Consider the following 22,942-nt stretch of genomic DNA (forward strand, 5'->3'; position numbering starts at 1 on the left):
TTGAAATTACTTTTTTTTTGGTTTGGATGAAATTGAAATGAAATTTCGTTTTCCTACTCAGAATCACTTTCGATTGCAATAGGAAAAAAAATGTTCCCGGTTTTTCATGCAATTTTGTGTTATCTACACTACCGCTACAAAACGTGTATGAAAGGTAACTAATGGAATAAAAAATCTGGGGACACTTTTTTTCTCCTATTATGTACAATCGAAAGTGCTCCTGATTCTGAGTAGGAAAACGAAATTTCATCCAAATCTACAAAAAAAGTAATTTCAACAACTTTTTCTGAAGACGCCCATTTACAATTATTATTCACTTATAAATAATGTATCTTTTTGTTCCAACAGTTATGCAATTGTCAGAATGAACTCGTAACAAAGCCGATTTAAATGGCGCATGTGATTCTAAGGAAAATATTAGCCTCAAAGTTGTTTATGCCTCAGAAAAAGACCTTGTTATACCCTGCTGTCGTAACGATCAGGTACTCTTTGTAAGTTCCCGTATGCTTTTGTAAATAAAGTTTGCTAGTCTATGGACTCAAACGAATGGTCGCACTGAATCGGAGTCGGTCGGAAATGAGTTTCGTTTGAACAAAAGACTGTATTCGATTTCCTGTGCTTTGAACGTCATTTAGAAAAAGACAATAAAAGGCAGAAAACGAACGATAGAGAATTTAAAAAATTTCACCCAACATTGTTACCCACCATATTCGAGCATTTAAAAAATGTTTTTACATACGTTAACATTTTGACACCAATTTGTGTCTTTGTAGCTCTCAAACAGATGGACCGATTTCAAACGGTTTTTTAGATGAAGGCGAATTTTTTTCGATGCTTGGAAAAGTTTGAAAAAACTTTGAGATGACAATGTCGGAGGTTTCTAGCCAGGTTATAGTTGGTTTTTGTAGAAAAAGATAAAATAATGTTGGCAATAACTAAGCATTTTATATCTTTGCTTATTTCTGAACCTGATATAAAAAATATATCTACTTATGTCTTAATGTAAAACCCATTCACCTATTTAAACAGTTTTGGAGGTTACGCCAGTATTCAATCTCCCTTTGCTTCTGAAAGAAACCAGTCATTTTCATTACTATTCCTTTTCAAATTTTAATTCGCTTTCTGCAAGTCGCTGTTTTAAATATTTTCGATAACTTACAGACCAGGCCTTTGAATAACAAAATATTTGATTTCTTTGGCCGGTTCACGGCAATTAGATGGAAAAAAACCAATGACTAAGTGCTAAATCCGGGTTAAGTTTTTCATTCCTGAATTTTACACAAAATCTGAGCAAAACTGCATGAGCGTTGCGCGAATGTATTTGATCAAGTAAGGTATTTAAAACATTCTAAATTGAAATGGTTTTTAAAAAGAATTTAGAAGTTCTAATCTATTCGTTTTAAAAACTATATTATACGAGTACTACTAGGTATTGTTTACAATGTGAAATAAAGAAAATATGAATGTGCAAATTAATAAAGCACGTTTTTGAATTTGCACAAAAACAAGCATCAAATAGTAGGTACCCACTATTTCTCAGCCAAAAGGCCTGATCAGTAAATTTATTGACGAAGTATTCCATCAAGCTATAAACAAGTGAAAAATTAAATTTTCTAATGGTGCTCCCACATTGGCTGTTATAAATGTTATAAAACACGATAAAATTGTCTAACACTTTATAACTTTTGTAACAACTTCACACCATATAAGTTATAAGTATTGCATTTGCGATTTGTTGTATACTTAATATTAAAAAATAAATAACATGATAACAATGTATAACATTCGTTATAATTTGTTATACAATGTTATAAAACATTTGCTTTATAACGTTATAAAACACTTAAAATAACACTACATCCGCAAAGCGTAAATTTTCAAAGCACAGGAAATCCTAAAAAAATGACCGAGAACATTTTTTAAAACTTATTTTTGTGTTCTAATTAATTTCACAATCATGTTTTTTCGACTTCAATCTAGGATGACCTGTGCATTGAGAATTTAGAAATATATCCGCCTTCGCATGGCAGCAAACATACTCACAATATGAATGTCAAAAAAACATGTTTGTAAACATTATTTTACTGATTTACAGAAGATTACTCGTTGAGTCTGCCAGTGACCAGTCTGCTCTTGTACGAGTAGTTTATTCTTTGGAATAAATGAAAAGTACCCCGTGGTGGGCATCTCTTTTAACACTTCAATAAGTTTGGCTTGGACTTGGACGTTTTACTATTTCCCAATTGTTACAGGTACCGTAGAATAACAGTAACTGTTTTGAGAAGCCTTAAAGTCCATTTCGTCGTATCTGAACCAAACATTGTGAGAGTAAACAGTGTGGTCCAATTCCAGACTTGCAGTCGTATTTACTCGGTTTCAGATATTGTTTTTGTCGTTTCAACTGCAGTGTTTATGTTAGTAACAAAATGGGAAAAATCCGTTGACGTGTCTTGAATCGCTTTGGCAAGCATTAATTTCAAACTTTCAAAAGTAAGTTACACAAAACTAGCTGATCTTTTGATAACCAATTTCAAGTCATCTAAGTTTCTATTCCAGCAAAGTCATCCCATTTCACGGTGTCTACTTTTGTAGTATCACGGCGGGAAAAAGTTCTTGGCTAATAGAAAACAGATAAAACAGCAATAGGGTAAATCTAAAAGTAACAGCGGGCACAAAGCTCGGGTCGGGTTGCTACTCCGGCCTCGTTTACCCTATTTATCTCACAAACAGAATTATTTTAATAGCGTTAATGTTGGATGGTGCAAAATATGCCAAAACTAGGACTGAAGCCGAAACTGGGTTTTCGTGTAGCGTTCGGCGTTGTGGACAGGACCTACCTACGCATCTGCTGATTTGTCGTGGCTACTTTATTGCGTATTCAATATAATATTTAAGTATAACATTGTTCCTCGTACATACCATCTTACATAACCAGCATTGGAAAGGGCCAACTATATCCAACTTCAAAGAGATATTGGTCATGTTATTAGTTATTTGTACTGGTCAATTTAGGTTCCGAAAAATTAGGTACGACAGCGAGCAAGCGGGGATAGGTACTATTGAGACAAAAGCGCGCGAGCCGAGCGAGCGATGCAAGCCGAGCGAGCGATGCGAGCGCGTCGCGGCACCGGCTGGCAAAGCACCAGAATCAAATTAAATAAGGTAATAATTTGGCCCCTACCAGTGCTGGTTACCTATGTAAGATGGTTATGTACGGGAAAAATATACTTATCTATAATATTTTTTGAAAGCTCGTAAACTATCAAGTATTTGCAAAAGCAAAATTCAACGCAAGTTTAAATAATTTAGAATGGTTTTGGCCGAAACAGAATCAAATTGAAATTCGGTTTCCAAGGATTCAGTGCCTTATAGTTCACCATTCATTAACTTTAACTAGTTATGATCATCAGTTATCTGAAGATAAGTGTAATTTTATTACCTTAAAAAAGTAGTCCGTTTTTTAAAATTTGGTTTAGCGGGAAGAAAATCCATTACCGATTCCTGTATCCGTGGTTACTGTTCCTGTATCTCAAGATTTAAGGCTAAATATGCAACAGCCGATTATGGCTTATAAATGTGCAAATACGCATTTTCATATAAACAGAGTTCTTAGTCTAACACTTGGAATCACGTTCGTTTTCACCACCTCTATTCTGTCACACGTTACAGGATGAGGGTAAAAAGAAACGATGAAAGCGATCGCAAGTGATCGTGGCCTACAGTTGTGCATTGCAAAGCATGGCCCATCACAGGCTATTGTGTACTGGAGCCTTCAGACAATAGGCCATATTAGGCAAAGCTCTGCGCAGGGGGCGACACTAGCACAAATAAGGAAACCGCCATGACAACGTCAGTTCTCTTTATATTATTTTGTCGCCATGACGGATCATGACCAAAGAGTATTAATACCTATAGAAATCATGACATATTTATGTATGAGTAACAAAATAAATGATATTTGCATCGACAGTAGCGATAGAGCTATATTTCCAAAAAAATAATTTAAATAATATGTTATTACGGCATCCTACAGACATTTAAGATACTCAAAAAACATAAACCATAAACATATCATGGTATGTGCTAGTGCTGCACTCTGACGGTATAAAATTGCAGTAATATTCCCTATACGGCCACTGAGGCCGTATTGCCTATCGCTTCTGACGCTGGCAATCGCAATCAAATGTCAGTTTTTGTATGCGAAAGCGATCGCGAGCGCCAGAAACGTTAAGCAATACGGCCACTGGTCTCTAATAATTAATCCGTGAGATAATGTGTAGACAAAGCTGTTTCAATGTCTACTTTAACACTGTCACCGCAACAACAATGTTGTGAAAGCACTATTCCCAATATGGCCAGGATACCTACAATGAAGCACATTTTACCGCCGCCCACGAGCTTAGCCAAATTCAGAATGCAACCAAACAATGAAATCGTGGTGTTTCGTAACAAAGAAAGTAGAGTGCATAGAGATTTATAAAATGGATGACAAAAATTTGGTGGAAGGCTTAAATAGTTAGTTCATTGGTCCGTTTTTTCGGCTGCCCTAGAAACGTAGTATATACCGTGATTTTATTGATTTCCGTTAACTTCGACAAACTACTTACTTATGGCCAAATAAGAAAAATAAGTTTTTTTTGTTTGTTCATACCTGTGGTTCATACATATAAGTAATAACTTTACAGTCATTATTAAAGGTCAAATTATAAAATTTACAAACTTAACAAGTGAAATCGACGTGACACAAAGGAGAGATATCGGAAAAACTCACTTTTTTAAATCTTTTCGCTAAATTTGTGTCAATTAAAAACGTTTCAGACAGGGTAACGGACATTAAAAAATCTTATAAATTAATAACATTTACACTGTTTTAGTGCGCATAATTAATCATCTTAATTCTTGATTATCTTAACAGTAACAACTAGGCCACTAGCTTGAAGAGAGTTTCTGAGAACGTCATTTGACCCTTCGAATGTTCTCTTAAAGTTAACGGAAATCAAAAATAACACATTTTAAATCATTCATTTCCATTACCTACTAAAAGCTTCGATGCGAAACAAAATAATGTTTCTTTATTCTATGCTAAAAATAGAAATCGCTCCCACTCAGAAACAATAATTAAAGCCCGCATTTGATTTGTGAGACCGTTCTAAAGCGATAGACGAACTCGTTAGCATACTTCGCGAATTTCGCGATCCCTTTTTGTTTTTCAAGTGAATTTCCTTACAACCCGGGTAGAGCGAAATTCATTAGGACAGGGTTACACTATATAAGCCAGTAAACAAAGTGGTTACAGTGAATTTCTCAAGTCATGAACATGATTAGCACAGTTGTAGGTACCCAGTTGTTGTAACAAGGACTCCATGCATTATAACTCACTCACTATTCATGAACTTAGATATGACCATCGTTATCTGAACTAGTGTTATTAGTTTTAAAATACAATTTATATTTAAATATTTTTTTCCGTCGACGTGTCTATCCACCCTCGCCGTACCGGCTTTGGGTGAGCTCGGGTGGCTATATGAACGTCTCGGGTAAAATGGCTCGTTTTATGCTCTTGTACAATCTACTATTTCACTATTCATGCTCGTAAAGTTCGTGATTACGCTGGAACTAGGCGACATAGAATGACTTTTTATGCTCTAGTCTAGTGCATAAAGTATAATCTTCGTCTAAGACCAAGGTAATCAGGTGCCAACAGTCACAACAAAAAGTATAAACATTTTTTTTATAATAATTTAAAATTTATAAAAAAACGAAGCCGGTCTTCGAGAAGAAAGTAACTCGCTCGCAAACTAACATGATCTTTGTTTACTGGCTTCATGTAACTCACGCATAAGACTCGTGTTACTCATGCCAGTGCCAGACACAAAAAAGAGGGTATTAAAAATATGACACCATGTCTATGTATTGTCTCCTTCAACTTTAAACAGATAGGACCATCAACCATGCAAGTTACTCGCAAGAAAACATGCAAGCTGCAAGCATGTGTATTCTCGGGTTGGTTGGGGTTTACCTTGATTTCATTTAATAAAGGACTTACGTGGTTCCGGCGCGGGCTCCTCTTGCTGCTTGTTCTTGCCCCTGAGCCTAGAAAAGGACAGCGATATTAATTCAAGGCAACGTGTAATAAAATAAAGGTTACGTTAGGTCTGTGGACTCATCACAGGATTAAAGGGACTGTAAACATGCCGTAAACTTCTTGGGCATTGGAGGGGCACAAAACTAATACAATAATAAAATCATCATTATTATCCCTGCATACATAGGTACATTCATCCCAGCCTATAAACGTCCCACTGCAGGGCACAGGCCTCCCCTCAGAATGAGAGGGCTTGGGCAGTAGTTCCCACGCGGGCCCAGTGCGGATTGGGAACTTTACACACACCATTGAATTGCTTCGCGGGTTTGTGCAGGTTTCCTTACGATGTTTTCCTTCACCGTAAAGCTCGTGGTAAATTTCAAATGTAATTCCGCACTTGAATTTCGAAAAACTCAGAGGTGCGAGCCGGGGTTTGAACCCACGATCCTCTGCTTGAGAGGCCATAGGTCAAACCACTCGGCCACCACGGCATACATAGGTACATACGTCATAGAAATAAATAAATGGCCGTTTAAAAAATTAAGTGTACCCTTTCCTTTTTTTAAAATTTTGGAAAAACTACGGTTTTTACTACTCAGAATCAAGAGCACAATCGATTCCGATCGTTTAAAAAAATGTCCCCGTTTTCTCATTATACAAAATTATACGACCTAAACATAATGCACCACTTCTCTTCTTCACATGCATAATAGATTAGGCCTTGCTTGTTACGTAGCATTATTACGATCCTGTGGGAATTTTAGGATAAAAAGTAGTCTACATGATATTCCAGATTATTAGCTATGTACTGAAGTAAAAAAGTAAAGGAGCGGCCACACCGCTGCCTAAAACACGGTGATGGTACGGAATCGCAGTGACGTAAACGTCACGACTGTTGTTTGAGAGCATGTGGTAAAGTCCTGACGTTTACGGTACCTACGTCACTGCAATTGCGCAGTGTTTGCGTATTTTAAGCAGCGGTACGGAGAGCACGCAATAAAAACGGTGTGCATATGATGCGTCACTGCGATTCCGTACCGTCACCGTTTTTTAAGCAGTAGTGTGGCCGCTTCTTTAAACCCCTATCTAATCCTAGAGATTATCACGCTGAGGTTGCATTAGAAAAGTTTATATAGATATGTAGTCGTTAAGTTTTTGTTAAACTTTCTGCTCAAGTTTCCTAATTTTATTTCGTGGACATAATTCATTTCGCTGTCTTTGTTTCTGAACAATCCGTGACGAAAATTTATACTTCTTCTTAAATTATGGTGCCATTTTTTGTCTGCTTCGTAGGTACCTAACTAATATCATCTAATATTTACCTAACTAGAGAAAAATTAAAAATGCCAATATGTTCCATACAAAAAAAAATATTCCGTAACCTTTTTTCAGGGACAAAACAAGACAACGAAAAGAATTAAAAATTATTCTGATACTGAGGAGTCGCTGTTTTAGTTCGACTGTAGTTCTGTACTGTTCACAAGCATAATGTAGGTGTTGTGCTGTTTTTTTACTTTTATATCAGTAAGTAAATCCATATTTAATATTATAAATGCGAAAGTGTGTGTGTTTGTATGTTTGTCGAAACGGAGCGACAGATCGGCGTGATTTTTGGCATAGAGATAGTTTATGGGCCCGTGAGTGACATAGGCTACTTTTTATCCCGGAAAAATGCAGTTCCCGAGGGAACAGCGCGCGATAACCGAATTCCTAGCAAAAGCTAGTATTGAAATAAATGTAATACTCACAGCAAACCCAGCATCAGTCTGAACGCGTAAAAAAAAGAAACAGCTCGGTAAATAAAGTATTAATACATACAGTGTATTTTTGGTATAAACACAAAAAATAACGAGGCGTTAGTTTTTTTGCAATACATTTTCAAACTTAAAATTTATACAACATCGCTAATAATCTCGGATATCGGAAATGAGAGACCGTAAGCAAGAAATTTATGCAATATCGCTAATGATTTCGGATATCGGAAATGAGAGACCGTAAGCAAGAAATTTATGCAATATCGCTAATGATCTCGGATATTGGAAATGAGAGATCGTAAACAAGAAATTTATGCAATATCGCTAATGATCTCGGATATTGGAAATGAGAGACCGTAAACAAGAAATTTATGCAATATCGCTAATGATCTCGGATATCGGAAATGAGAGACCGTAAGCAAGAAATTTATGCAATATCGCTAATGATCTCGGATATTGGAAATGAGAGATCGTAAACAAGAAATTTATGCAATATCGCTAATGATCTCGGATATTTGAAATGAGAGACCGTAAGCAAGAAATTTATGCAATATCGCTAATGATCTCGGATATTGGAAATGAGAGACCGTAAGCAAGAAATTTATGCAATATCGCTAATGATCTCGGATAACGGAAATGAGAGGTCGTAAGCAAGAAATTATAATGAATTTTAATTGTACCGCATGCACATCGTGTCGTTTTATAAAAAACCTTCCATTCTACCTGACTTCATTCTTCAGTATAAGCGACAGTTAACTGAATAGCGGTTGAAGTGCTCGTAAAACACCCTATAGTTGTAGGGTGGCTATTTCACTTTTACCCTGTTTATTATAAAATGTATATTTACTCTTTATAATAAGTGTCAACGAAACTCTTTTATATTGACAGCGTTTCGATTCCGAGCGGTTTCTGTGTCAAGAAAACATTTTTGTTTTCTCCCTGTCGATGTTTCTCTAAACATCCTGTCACGCAACTTTGAGTCTTAATTTCAAGACAGTTAAGACTACAGGCAAGTGTTACTTTTTGTTTTTCTTTTGCTGCGTTGATAAATATTTAGATGAATAATAAAATAAGGTCGTTCACTTGGAGGCTGGCTAAGCCAAGATTTTTTAGTATTAAGGTCTCTACCCACTATACCGTATTATGCTATCACCGGAACGGAATGTCAAGCGCATACATGACACGCGGCGGCGACGGTTGCTCAGGAAACGTGCTATTTCGATACATAGTAGGATTGTACAACAATTAAGAGCATAAAACGAGCCATTTTACGTCGAGGGGAAAATGGGTTAAATGATCTAGTTTTACACTGATTTTCACTTAGATTGCGAGTAACTGAAATAGCAACAGTGGAAACAATTGTCCACTTTCTATTTACCTTTTATTTTTGTTGCATTATTATATAATTATATATTTTAGTTTTATTGATTTATTTTGATTGATTTGATTGATTTTTAGTTTCATATAAATTAAAAAATATTAAAAAAATATGTAGAAGCTTTTTTGTTTGTAGCTGTTGACACCTGATTACCTTGATCTTAGAGGAAGTTTTTTTACTTTGTGCACTATAAAAAGTCATTATATGTCACCTAGATCCTGCAACTAGCTTTACGAGCATGAGAAGTGGAAAAGATTATTTGTCTGACACGTTCCTATTACGGTCATGGCATGATACGGTGTAGTGGGTAGAGACCTTTAATGGCTTTGAAATTACGCCTCGGTATAATTAATATTCGTTGATACACAGGTAAAATATGTACTACAATAGACTGGAAAGTTATTAATATGTAAATCATGTCAGTATTATGTGTATGAATCTCATAATAATTCATTCAACCATGCCGTATAAAGCCACTAAATTACCAATAAAATATACCTACCTACAAACGACTAAACTTGTCAGTGCTAGTAATAATCAAATTTATTACTGCGTATATAAACTAGTTGTTGCGGTGGATGCGGAAAGCACAAGACCGGTCTGAGTGGAGAGCCTTGGGGGAGGCCTATGTCCAGCAGTGGACGTCTTTCGGCTGACATGATGATGATGATGAAACTAGTTATTAGAAAGATAGGATCTTAATTGTACCCATTAATTCAGATTATACAGCGTGTATTTTTTATACATCAACAAAAGGAACCATGAAGTTAGTTCTGGTTGTGAAGCGATATTGTAATAAGCCCACAGCAGTCCACTGCTGGACATAGGGTTTACTAATGTTTCGGCGAATAACGTTTGGCAACCTGTTTCATTTCGCAACTTTTCATCTCCCAACTGTTTAATATTTCTGAAACTGTAAATATTTCAGGATTCTTATAAAACTAACCTAACCTAACCCAAAGGGTTCTACACGATGGCCCTGAAATAAATCCTGAAATGTTTACAGTTTTACCCCCTTATTCATAAAACTTAACAAGCCTATGTTAACTAACAAATGCTTTGTCCCTTTCTAACAAATACAAATGTCGAAGTGACAGATAAGGACAAACGAATTTTAGCGGCATTTTAACTAAAATAGGTTTGATTGTCGTTTATGAATAAGGGGGTTAGAGTTTGCGAAATGAAAAGTTGCGAAATGAAACAGGTTGCCAAACGTTACGTTGCGAAAAGGCAGTACTCGGGGCATAGGCCTCTTCCGTGGCGCACCACAACACTCTATCTTCAGCCCCTCGCATCTATCAGCCGCCAGCGACCCTCTTAAGGGCGTCCGTCCACCGTGCCCCAGCATGAATTGTCATATTTATTTAGCAGCATATTTTTCGAGCAGTAATATAAATATTGTGTATAGTTGAGAGCAGAAATCGACCGTATGATTAGCAGCATAAAGGTGTATATTTTTGATGTTTTGGTAACGTTGTATATTTAGGCCTTTGACTATGCATTAATATAACATGAGAGCGAACCGATGTATGATAGTCATGTGGGGTAAGTGTAAGTTGCGTACACTTACCCACTGCGTAATAATCATGTAATTAATGGAATGGTCTTATTTTTTAATAAAAACAACACATGAAAGTGTCTTTATTAGGACCCCTACTGACCAACCTGAGAGAAAGGCTAGACGTGCAATTAGTACATTCAATCCCGGGATTTATAGTATGGATGAATCCCGGAATCCCGGGATCGGATTATCTACGTGCAATATACTGCGATCCATCAATATGATTCGTACTGTTGGTTTTCACTTTTACATTTCTTACTCCATAAATACACATATTCGTCAATATACGCTAAACTACACGATCATTAAATACCACAATCAATATGTCATAAATATATGTAGACCACAATATTTATTATACGTCTAGCCTTCGCCTTAAAGTTTGCGGTTATAACAAAAATATACGGCGTGCACTTGATCCATTAGGTCTGATTGAATTGAAATACCGAGAGTTTATAGAATTCCCGTGGGCATTCACGAAAATTGCACGTGAATTAGTGATCGATTTGTGGAGGTGCACATCAATCAACTAACCTTTACTGGCAAATGCTTGCAAGATTTATTTTTCATTTTTAATTCATCATAGTTTCATTACTCAGAATTTATTTTTATACACCGTGTCTTGGATAGAAAATGTCGGGTTCTTTACTTTTTGGCAGAATCGTTTTTAGGGTTCCGGAGCCGAACTGGCAAAAACGGAACCCTTATAGTTTCACCATGTCTGTCTGTCTGTCTGTCTGTCCGTCCGCGGCTTTGCTCAGGGACTATTAATGCTAGAACGCTGTAATTTTGCACGGATATATAAGTAAACTATGCCGACAAAATGGTACAATTAAAAATTAAAAAATAAAAATATTTTTAGGGTACCTCCCATCGACGTAAAGTGGGGGTGATTTTTTTTTCTCATCCAACCCTATTGTGTGGGGTATCGTTGGATAGGTCTTTTAAAACCATTACGGGGTGATTGCTAAAACAATTTTTCGATTCAGTGATTTGTTTGTGAAATATTCAACTTTAAAGTGCAAATTTTCATTAAAATCGAGCGTCCCCCCCCTCTAAAATCTAAACCGGTGGGTGGAAATTTAAAAAAAAAAATCAGGATGGTAGTACCTTTAAGTATATCAAACTTTCAAGGGAAACTATAACGGCTAAGTTTGCTTGAGAATTATTAGTAGTTTATGAGTAAATAGCAGCCTAAGGTATAAAATATACCTAAACTTGGAAGATTCCGTATAAAATACGAAATCTTTAGAAAAATATTACTATTTTTCGTAATGAGTACGGAACCCTATTTTGGGCGTGTCCGACACGCTCTTGGTTGTTTTTTTCCATACGAAATATAACTTCACAGTCATTGTCAAATGAAAAAAATCACAAATTCAAACTAACACACTGTATTGAAAAGAGATTTTAACTTTTAACTTCCAATTCGAAATCCTAGTTTATGGAAATTGTGGTTAACATCCCATTTCGTTGCAACCGTAACATTTCCATCCCGTGGGAATATCGACATAAATAGGTGCATTAGTCTCGAGGTCTTGCTATCTATGTACATAATACCTATTACATAGATATCTATCTATCAAAATGCGTAGGTACAAATCCATTAAGCCGTTTTTGTGTGAAGGAATACACGCAAACTAGGAAGACATTAATGTTCTAGTTACTTTTTAACAACATTGAAAACAAGTAAACAACCATTTCAACCACAAACCTAAACAAATCGTCGATATAGCTATATCTTCAACGCTCCCTCTTCGTTTGTCGGCGCGGGCGTCCCTTACCTCCCGGCACTGTCGGAACGAGACAGCAAATGCCGACCCTGTCACGTCATCTCCAGTGGCATATTATAATTTGTATTATACACGGGTACGTAGGCAAGCCTCGTTTCCTAGACCACGGTGTAATTGGCAGGCCCCGCTGATTTGGAACACGTGCCTACCCAACCCTAAACGAAAGGTTCAGAGACAAGCAACAAGTTGAAAGTTTATAAATAAAAACATACTACAGATACTAGAGGCTAGCAACCTGTCACTATTGTACCGTTTTTGTCAAACTTAAAACCTAAAATTGCTAAAAGTGGCTCCGAAGCGGTAACGTTTCGTGTTCACTGCCTACCCCATTTGGGAATACAGGCGTGATGTTTGTTTGTGTGTGTTTACTACAGATAAACTCACGAATATTATTTTAAGTCCATAAAAGATTGTAAATAGTTCGTCAGTTAGATGAACATTAAATACTGGACGCGTATTTTTTCTTTTGTAAATCAAACAAAAAATTACGAATATTATTAATAACGAATAATAATGAGAGATGATGATATCCGCAGTAGAACTAAGGTTACCGACATAGCTCGAAGAATTGCGAAACTGGAGTGGCAATGGGCGGGGCACATTGCTCGCAGGACTGATGGCCGATGGGGTCAAAAGGTTCTCGAATGGCGTCCGCGGACCGGGAGACGAGCTGTCGGTAGGCCTCCAACAAGATGGAGCGACGACCTGGTTAAGATCGCGGGATCGCGGTGGATGCGAAAAGCACAAGACCGGTCTGAGTGGAGAGCCTTGGGGGAGGCCTATGTCCAGCAGTGGACGTCTTTCGGCTGACATGATGTTGATGATGATGATGAATAATGAGATTGCATTTTTTTTAACATATAACTTGGCTTTATACTATGGCTGTAATATGCGCCTTTGTGTTTTCCGTTTTTAAATAAAATTATTTTCACTTCTTTTGTTCGTAAAGTTCGTATTTATGCTGGATCTAGGCGACATGAAATGACTTTTTATGCTCTAGTGTCACACGGGAGGTCTGAAATCACAAACATCAAATCAAAGCCGTCAGTCTTCGACTTAAATCCTTATTTACCGCCCTTCACACACAATGTATTATTTTGCACCGGGGGAGGGGAATATGTGGTGTCAAAATAAAAGAAATGAATAAATATCATGGGACACTTGACACCAAATTGACGTAGTCCCAAACTAAGCAAAGCTTGTACTTATATAGAAAAATACATACTAAAATACATATTAAACATCCAAGACCCGAGAATAAACATTCATATTTTTCATACAAATATCTGCCCCGGAAATGTATGGAATTATCACCCCTAATCCAGGGCTAACGATAAAACAATTAACCCTACACTGTGCGTCACTAAGTGAACTTTACTGCACGTAGTTTAAGATTCACTTTAGTTCATAATATTTTAGATACGATGTTTTTCAAAGTAGTGACGAAATTGAGTTTGGCTAAAAATTTTCTTTTTACTCGTACAGCGATCCCAGGGGACGTTATCGCACGCACGGCACGTGCTCTTGCATAGATATTAGTGATGTGCCGAATGAAACTGCGAATATGCAACTCCAACATAACCAATTCGAATGCTAAAATAGGGTTTTTACAAGTTCTTTAGGGTTGCCATGTCCATCCGTCCGTCCGCGGCTTGGCTCAGAGACTGGTAGATAGAAATCTGTAATTTTGCATAATTGTGTAAGTTAACTACATTGATAAAGCGGTTAACTAATTTTGAGCAAAATATAAAATATTTCTTGTTTCCCCTATACGTAAATTACCCGTAATTTATGATTATTGATCTTTTTTCTCTTCTAAACCTTCTAAAGTGTAGGGTATATTTTTGGATAGGTTTCTTTATGAAACTATAAGTAGGTATTAGTTTTTTATGTTTTTATTTTATTTTCGGATACGTTAAGTAATATTAGACTTGAAATAATAGTACATTGTTGTAAAGGCGAAAGTTTAAGAAAAAAAAATCACCTCTATAAGTCATGAATTTAGGTTATCTATAGCCACATATTCGAGCAGTGTCGTGAAAAAGTAATTTATTTCTTATTATTTTGGCAACCCATGTTCTGCAACAGTTAAATTATTATAAATTATGTATATGCGAATTTTTGTTAGAGGTAAGTATTATGTATTATATAACAAAAATGGAGGTCTCAGTTATCTCGTAGATATCAACTAATGAAACAATTTGCGCAATTATGCGAATATGAATCAGTCAATGAGTCAGCTGTTAAATGTACATATATAGGCAGTTTTGTGTACCGGAATTAGGTTATCTCTGGCCACATTCGAGTAGTGTCGTGAAAAATTAATTTATTTCAGATTATTTTGGCAACATGTTTTTTTTATTTATTTATTGATAAGAAACAAACAGTCTTATACAGAATTATGAGCAGACTTAAATTAACACAATCTAGACCTATAGTTTCCTTAAAGGTTTATGATAGCAGACAGCTATTACAAAGAAAGAAATGATTATTATCATAGAATTTTGATAGGTACCTATATGTAACAAACATAAAAAGAAAACAAGTCCAGATTTGTTATGTAGTCACTTCCCTGCAAGTGAAACTAGACAGGAAAGCTGAAAACAATTAATTTGAAATATAAATTAATATTATAACTATGTTAATGTTCTTTGTTAATGTTCTGCAACAATTAAATTATTTTATATTATATGCTAATTTTTGTTAGAGGTAAGTATTATAGAACAAAAATAGAGGTCTCAGTTATCTCGAAGATATCAACTAATGAAATAATATGCGCAATTGAATGAGTATACATACGTTACATCACTAAAAGATATCGATCTTCCCTTTAGCTTTTGATGAAAAGCGAGGAGCAAGCGTAGTTTGATACGGTTACCTTGAGTGTTTAGACCTTCGGAATACAAAGGGCCTCATTGTCAAACTGACAGATGACGGAGAGGTAACTTTGGGCAAATTTGGCCGGCTGTCCATTGCGAGGGTTGATTTCAAAAAGCGTTTTTAATATTGAGTTGTAAAATTAAGAATATCTTTATTTACCCGATTTAAATTTAGGCCGCGTGTGGACCTAGCTTAAAAGACGTTGTTTCCAGGCCGCAAAATCTTTTGAAATAATTGGCATTAACAATACCTACTAGAATTTACCGGCGGCTTCGCACGCGTTAGCGATCGGAACCGGCTATTGAATTGACAATTTTTTTTAATACCTGTAAATTACTACAGGAATCGAAAGAGTTTTGCCTCCTGGACATGGGAAAATATTTATTACTAGCTGTTGCCCGCGGCTTCACCCCCGTTGTAATTTTTCTAAATTTTCTTCCATAAAAACCTCCTGACAATAACGAACACAACTAAAAAATAGTAAGCGATTTAGCTTCCAGCCGTTCCCGAGTTTTGCGCATAGCAACACATTTTACGATTCATTTTTATTTATACAGATAATTGATTTCTCCATATTTATAAAAAATACAAAAAATTGAAAAAATATGTTTGAATTTGCCAACACTACCACAGAATAGATATGTTTACTTTGCCTTTTCCACTAGAAACTACTCATTACAACGTATCATGCCATGATGGTAATAGGATCGTATCAGACGGAGTATCAAACGAAATGTCAAACACATACCACGGCGATTACCGTGCTAGTGGGCATAGTTTCGCTTTTCGATACAAATAATATTTTTGCCTGGCTCGTTGCTATAACGTAGGATTATGAAAGTACTAGCGTTTACCCGCGGCTTCGCACGCGTAAATCATTAGATACAGCAGTTGACTAGAAATTCCGGGATTTTATTAAATTCTCGTGGGAAAAACAACAACATACAACAACGTATCATGCCATGATGGTAATAGCGGTTGTTGTTTCGAGATTTCGGGAATGTCGGGATAAAAAGTAGCCAATGTGTTAAGATGTCCAGCTATACATACAAATTTCATGACTCTAAGCCCAGCGGTTGTTATAAGAAATCGTGAGAATATCGGGATAAAAAGTATCATGTTTTTCGATACAAAGAATATATTTTGCCGTGGCACGTTGCTACTCAACTCACTCAGGATTTCACATTTATAAGTATTGAACAAGTTTTCAACTTCTCTATAGAATGCCTAACAGTCCGCGCCATGTTGCTATCTTAATGTTATTTCCAGTTCATTCTATTATTTACAGACTCGATTCGCTGGCATTCCCCTCTGGGCCTACGAAGTGCTAAATTCGAACTTCGCATCTCGCAGTCTCGCTGACGATTTTATTATTTAATGTAAGAGTGAGAGGGACGGTACTAAACGAACTTTGATATTCGAGTTTCGTAGTAACCCCCTGGCTGCATTCGTCGGCTTTAAAGTCTGACTGAGGTTCAATTTCCTTAATGTTGGCACTTGGCGTGTTGAAGGGTATTGCCGATAATGATAGCAAAATAGACTTTACAACAGTGGCGTGGCACTGCAACAACGCTTTTTGATGGGGGAGGCCTATGTCCAACAGACGTCTTACGGCTAATGATGACCGGACAACCAAGTGGTTAGAGAACCAGACTATGAAGCTTGAGGTCCCGGGTTCGATTGTCGGCCGGGACAGATATTTGTATGAATGATACGAATGTTTGCTCTCGGGTCTTGGATGTTTAATATATATAAGTATGTATTTATCTATATAGTATGTTTATCCGTTGCCTAGTATCCATAGTACAGCTTTGCTTAGTTTGGGACTATAGATCAATTGGTGTTAATTGACCCATGTTTTTAGGGTTCCGGAGCCAAAATGGCAAAAACGGAACCCTTATAGTTTCGCCATGTCTGTCTGTCTGTCTGTCCGTCCGTCCGCGCGGCTTTTCTCAGGGACTATCAATGCTAGAAAGCTGTAATTTTGCACGGATATATGTAAGCTATGCTGACAAAATGGTATAATAATAAAAAATTTAATAATTTTTTTTAGTGTACCTCCCATAGACGTAAAGTGGGGATGTTTTTTTTTTCAACCAACCCTATAGTGTAGGGTATCGTTGGATAGGTCTTTTAAAACCATTAGGAGTTTGCTATTTATTGATTTTTTATATATATCGAACTATCAAGGAAAACTATTACGGCTAAGTTTGCTTGAGAATTATTTAGTAGTTTTACTCTTAAATAGCAGCCTAAGTTATAAAATATACCTAAACTTGGAAGATTCCGTATAAAATACGAAATCCATAGAAAAATATTACTTAATTTTTTCGTAATGGCTACGGAACCCAATTTTGGGCGTGTCCGACACGCTCATGGCCGGTTTTTTTTTAATATGATGATGATACTGATGAGGTGCTACTTGAAACACTAGCTCGAAGCTCGTCTTCGAGTAGACACGCACGCGAGCTAACATAATGTATGTACCTACTGGCTTTAACTTTCCAGCCCCCGCATAAGAATCTTGTTACACATGCCAGTAGCTTGCACGCTTTTTAACCCTCGACCCAAAAAGAGGGGTGTTATCATTGACGCTAGAAGTTTGTCCGATTTTGATGTGGATTTTTTAATCAATAGGTTATGGTTTTTAGATAAATTTCATTGAAATCGGTTCAGACATTTTTGAGATATTAAACGGGGGTTTCACAAACTATTCAACAACACTCACAACACTTTCTATTCACAACAAGTTATTCTTCGTTTTTTTAGCATTAGAAAAAGGGTAACCAATCTTGACGAGTCTTTTTATTGAAAATTGATTATAATGTCCCTGCTAATTGTTACCATATTATTATTTGCTGTGACTTATTTTTCAAAAGTGTTTTTAAATAAAAAGACATATCAAGATCGTTTACCTTTTTTTTATTTATTCAACTGGATGGCAAACGAGCAAGTGGGTCTCCTGATGGTAAGAGATCACCACCGTCCATAAACATATATACCTTCTATCAAATGCTAAAAAAACTAAATATAGTAATGACGAGAATGACAAACGCGAGGTCATGCATCCAAAGACATATTAAGTCACGTTTCTCACTTTCAGGATAAGTAACGGAAATGTTCACTTCACGCTACTGGTATACAGGGTGTTATAAATATAATACACGCTGTATAATAATTTTTCATTCGGCAACATCTGTTCGGGCTCACAATTAAATATCGTATGTTGTACAAGGTTATTAAATATCGTGAGTGTATTCTACTGGTGATTTGGAACCAGAACTAGATAAGAAAGTTTAATTAAAGTTCGGGTGATACTTAACTCCCTTAAGGCGCGGTTTTGTTGTTATGTTGACAGTACTATTAGTAACAGATGTCCGAGACATTGGATAGGAAGCTGTTGTGCCCCCAAACTGGGTCACACCGGGGTTAACGTGCCCCATTATCCCATTAATCAAGTTATTAGTTCGACAAAATGGATGGACATTCAAAATTAATGGCACCTTTCGTGAATTATCTTCTACTATTACAGTAATTGGAGAGACTCCTATCAAAACATTTGAAAGGTGTCTGTTTACGGTTATAATGGTTTTAAGTTAATATACAGTAGGCGATTAATTTAATTAATAAACTAAAATTCAAAACGAGTAATAATCAAAGTATCTGTGGGCTGTCATTAACATTTACTTGTCAATTTACTTTGCTGTACATTGCTGGCAATTATAATTTTGTTAGAAAGTTAACAAAGTCTGAAAATTAGTTTTTTAATTAAATTAATATCACGGTTAAGTTACAGAAATACGTTACTTTAACCTCCCTTAAAAAAAAGTTGGCTGTCGGTAACACACTGTAGGTACCTGAAAGTAAAACGGAGTGCCGTTTTTCATCTGTGTTGGTGCTGTTTCTTAGTTACTGAGTGCCATCAGGTCGCTTGAATATTTTAAGTTAGGTACTTATGAGATCATCCCAGCCTATATACGTCCCACTGCTGGGCACAGGTCTCCTCTCAGAACAAGAGGGCTTGTGCCATAGTTCCCACGCGGGCCCAGTGCGGATTGGGAACTTCGCACGCACCATTGAATCGCTTCGCAGGTTTGTGCAGGTTTCCTCACGATGTTTTCCTTCACCGCAAAGCTCGTGGTAAATTTCAAATGTAATTCCGCACATGAATTTCGAAAAACTCAGAGGTGCGAGCCGGGGTTCGAACCCACGACCCTCTGCTTGAGAGGCGATAGGTCAAACCACTAGGCCACCACGGCTTATGAGATGACAAGTATCGCACAGCTTGTGCACATTCACCTGATTTGATTCCTGGGACACCATGGAACTTTATCATAGTATTTTATTTGCCTACAACAATGTTAATCGAATGACGTAAAATGTCATTGTGATAGGGTTCTGTCGTGACCTAGGGATTAATTTGTTTGTCTGTACATCAACTGTACAATGTCAAATTAGAATTATATTTATAATATTAGCTGGGAATAGGATACAATAATCGACATCTATGTACCTTACGGCACTAGACTGGCTGTTTGGAACAAAACCCGCGGCGCATCAATCATCAATATTACTTTGACACAACCCCTGTCACGGACGTCAACAAACTTAGTGAAACCGTCGGGCGACAAGCAAAAGTCACCAACTACCACTTAAACCACTGCGCTGTGAACCAGTTTTTGAAACATGCAGTGTATATGTCGGCGGCCGATTGTAAAATACGCCAGATCACGAAATTCTTAGGCATTTCGTGAAATGGCGCCATTTTATGAATTGGCTAAAAGTTGGCCAGGCATATCACGATGTGCCTGAGAAGCAATACGGCAGATCGATCGTCGTCGTCGTCTATATTCCTAGCTCTATACCAGGCACATGGTAATATGCCGAAAAAAAGAATAATCTAGGTACGACAAGCAAAGCGAAAGCGGTTAGTAAGTATAGTGACCACAACGCGCGAATCGCGCGAGCGAAGCGAGCGTACCGCGGGAGCGGCCGTCGAAGTGCCAGAACCGATATGGCGCCGTTTCACGATATGCCTAGGAGTTTCATGATCTGCCTAAACGTCACTAGGCAAATCATTAAACGGTGAGTTTTAAACGATATGGCGGATGTCCTTTAGCCAATTCATGAAATGGCGCCATTTCACGATATGCCTAGGAATTACTTGATCTGGCGGATTTTACGATCGGCCGCCGACATATATACATTATACATAGATGTCGATGGACAAAATAAGATAGGATAGGATTTTAGTTTCCATTTCGTTTTTTACTCGACCTCCCACTGAGGTATGATGATGATGATCATGATGATGATGATGATCATGATGATGATGAGGTCGCAATGTCGCAAATTCCCCTTTTAATTTCGGTTTCATCAATTCCCACGCGTGACGTTTACGTTGACAGGTATGACGTTGATGCCCTGCCTGTAAAACATGCGGAGGCGATTAAATTTAAACGATGTATTAAATTATTCATTTCGGCTCATGAAATTCAATGTGCGAAGCGTTCGCTTTATGTATTTGTTAGATGTATGAGTAAGTTCGCGCGGTTGTGTCTCGAAGAGCTTTATCGCTCGTTTTTGAGAGAAAAAGAGAGAGAGATTTAACGGAACAGAATAGATTTAAAATAAAATAAAAAATATCATGGGACACTTTGACACCAATTAACCGAACAAATGTTTATTAACGGTTTTTAAAGAAAATAAAAGTCTATCACGCATAATTATTGGAGTAGACTCATTAACTTTTATATTAAGAACAGTTCTATCAGACCACATTTTGAATTTTCATTCAATTTTTATGGAATAATCGAGAAAAACTAACAAAAATGCAACGTTGCCAGCTACATATAAACGCTCTTAAAGCGCGAAACACCTCAATGGTGTGAAATAGCAGCTCCTCGAAGCGGAATAACGAAAATAAATAAATTCCTTCGACTTAAATGAATAGTCTCATTCGTTATACAAAATATTATACGTTTTAAATATCATTCAAAATTACTATTATACTATTCGTTTATATGCAATTACGATTATGACAACTGTTTACTACGTTTTCAAGTATTATGCAATTTTTAGTTATACATGTCGTGTACGAAAAGTGTGTACGCAAAATATTTTCCGAGTACCTGATTCGCGGTCAAACATTCCGCGGGTAGAATATATACCATATCCGGGTGGAGACGATAGTAAAGGAAATTTCCTATTCTAAAAATATCAAGCAGGACCCGTCAAAATATTTCCTCGTTTAAAATTAAGTCGTCAATTTGCCTAGTTATTCTGAACCAATTTTAATCCCTCAGAAGGGAAGACGTTATTTATAAAGTAGCCAGCAAAGGTCGGGTGGCAAAGTACAAAATCCAATTTGACGCTTCGTTCTATTCAATTTCCAGTTTGAAATAGGACACTGTCTATATTTTGATGATAGGCCTGTTGTTTGCGCGAACAGGGTGATGTGTCTGGTTCAGTAGGAACTACAAGTTTTTATACTTATTGCGGTTTCGCTACTACCTCTGTGCGATGTTCACTGTAGGACGAATTTTACAGAACTTTGCTCTGGCGCGGGTGAGGTGGATTCTACCGAATCTTGACGCTTTCATCATGAAGCGTGAGGTCGTACAGGCCTCACATTTCTGTGTAGACATTAAAGTTAGGCACACCTCGCAGTTATTATACACGAACTTTTCGACACTTCTGGCTGTTTATTGCTTGTCATTACTAACGTCCTTTAGAAAATTTTGATAATAAACAACATCCACCCTGGGAGCCAACGCCACTCTGGTTTGAGGGCCTACAGTATCTCAATTTGCTTAGTATGATCCTCTTATTTATCAACACGACTGCAGCAATCCCTTTGAAACTCATATACAGCAAAGTTAAGGGCTAACTCTACTGACGTCTAGTGGCGAAAACACGATTCGGTAAAATTTTCTCTATAGAAAAAAATCGCAAAGTTGGCTCTAAATATAAAAATAAACGGCTAATATTCCAAAAATACTACGAATTACAACTTAAAACTTTGGATTACAATAGTACTAATGACAAGGTAGGTGATGGTAGCTGCACTTTTTAATAAATGTATTGTATTCCCTGTAAAACAGAGATACCTAAACTACCGCACATAAAACCATTTTACCGCTGGCCGCTCCTGCTTCCCGCCCCTGGCCATTCTCGCTTTGGCTTTCGGACGGTAGGCTGCGTCGCTTGCATTCAGCGCACACACGCACACATACAGGCTATACAGTAATTACTTTTCGCGTATAGTAATTATTTACTAAGTAAAATTGTATCTGATTATAAATAATTATACTCGTCTATAATGTAAAAGTTACCAGTAAGTAGTAGTTGTGTTATGTTACTGGATTTGGATTTTTCGTGAACTTGAGTGACTTTTCCGCGCCGTACATTTACGCGCGAGCTTGTGTGCGTGCTACGAGCGATGCGGTGCGGTGAGGCGGGGGCAAAATCGGGATTCGAGCTGAGGTAGTG

The 22,942-nt window shown here is 37.0% G+C and overlaps 1 protein-coding gene across 2 annotated transcripts in view; it reads right to left on the minus strand.

The window, feature by feature from the left end:
* LOC141441377 (phosrestin-2-like) overlaps positions 1 to 22,942 on the minus strand; it is a 119,710-nt gene that overhangs the window by 17,931 nt on the left and 78,837 nt on the right. The window contains exons 7-8 of one of the 2 annotated variants that reach the window (XM_074106133.1): positions 7,834 to 7,851; positions 6,047 to 6,093 (exon numbers count right to left, since the gene is read on the minus strand). In XM_074106133.1, coding sequence (XP_073962234.1) covers positions 6,047 to 6,093; positions 7,834 to 7,851 — 65 coding nt within the window. The remainder of the gene's footprint in view (positions 1 to 6,046; positions 6,094 to 7,833; positions 7,852 to 22,942) is intronic. The other variant, XM_074106210.1, reaches the window with a different exon arrangement.

This window comes from Choristoneura fumiferana, chromosome Z (assembly GCF_025370935.1).
Source record: "Choristoneura fumiferana chromosome Z, NRCan_CFum_1, whole genome shotgun sequence".
Lineage (NCBI taxonomy): Eukaryota > Metazoa > Arthropoda > Insecta > Lepidoptera > Tortricidae > Choristoneura > Choristoneura fumiferana.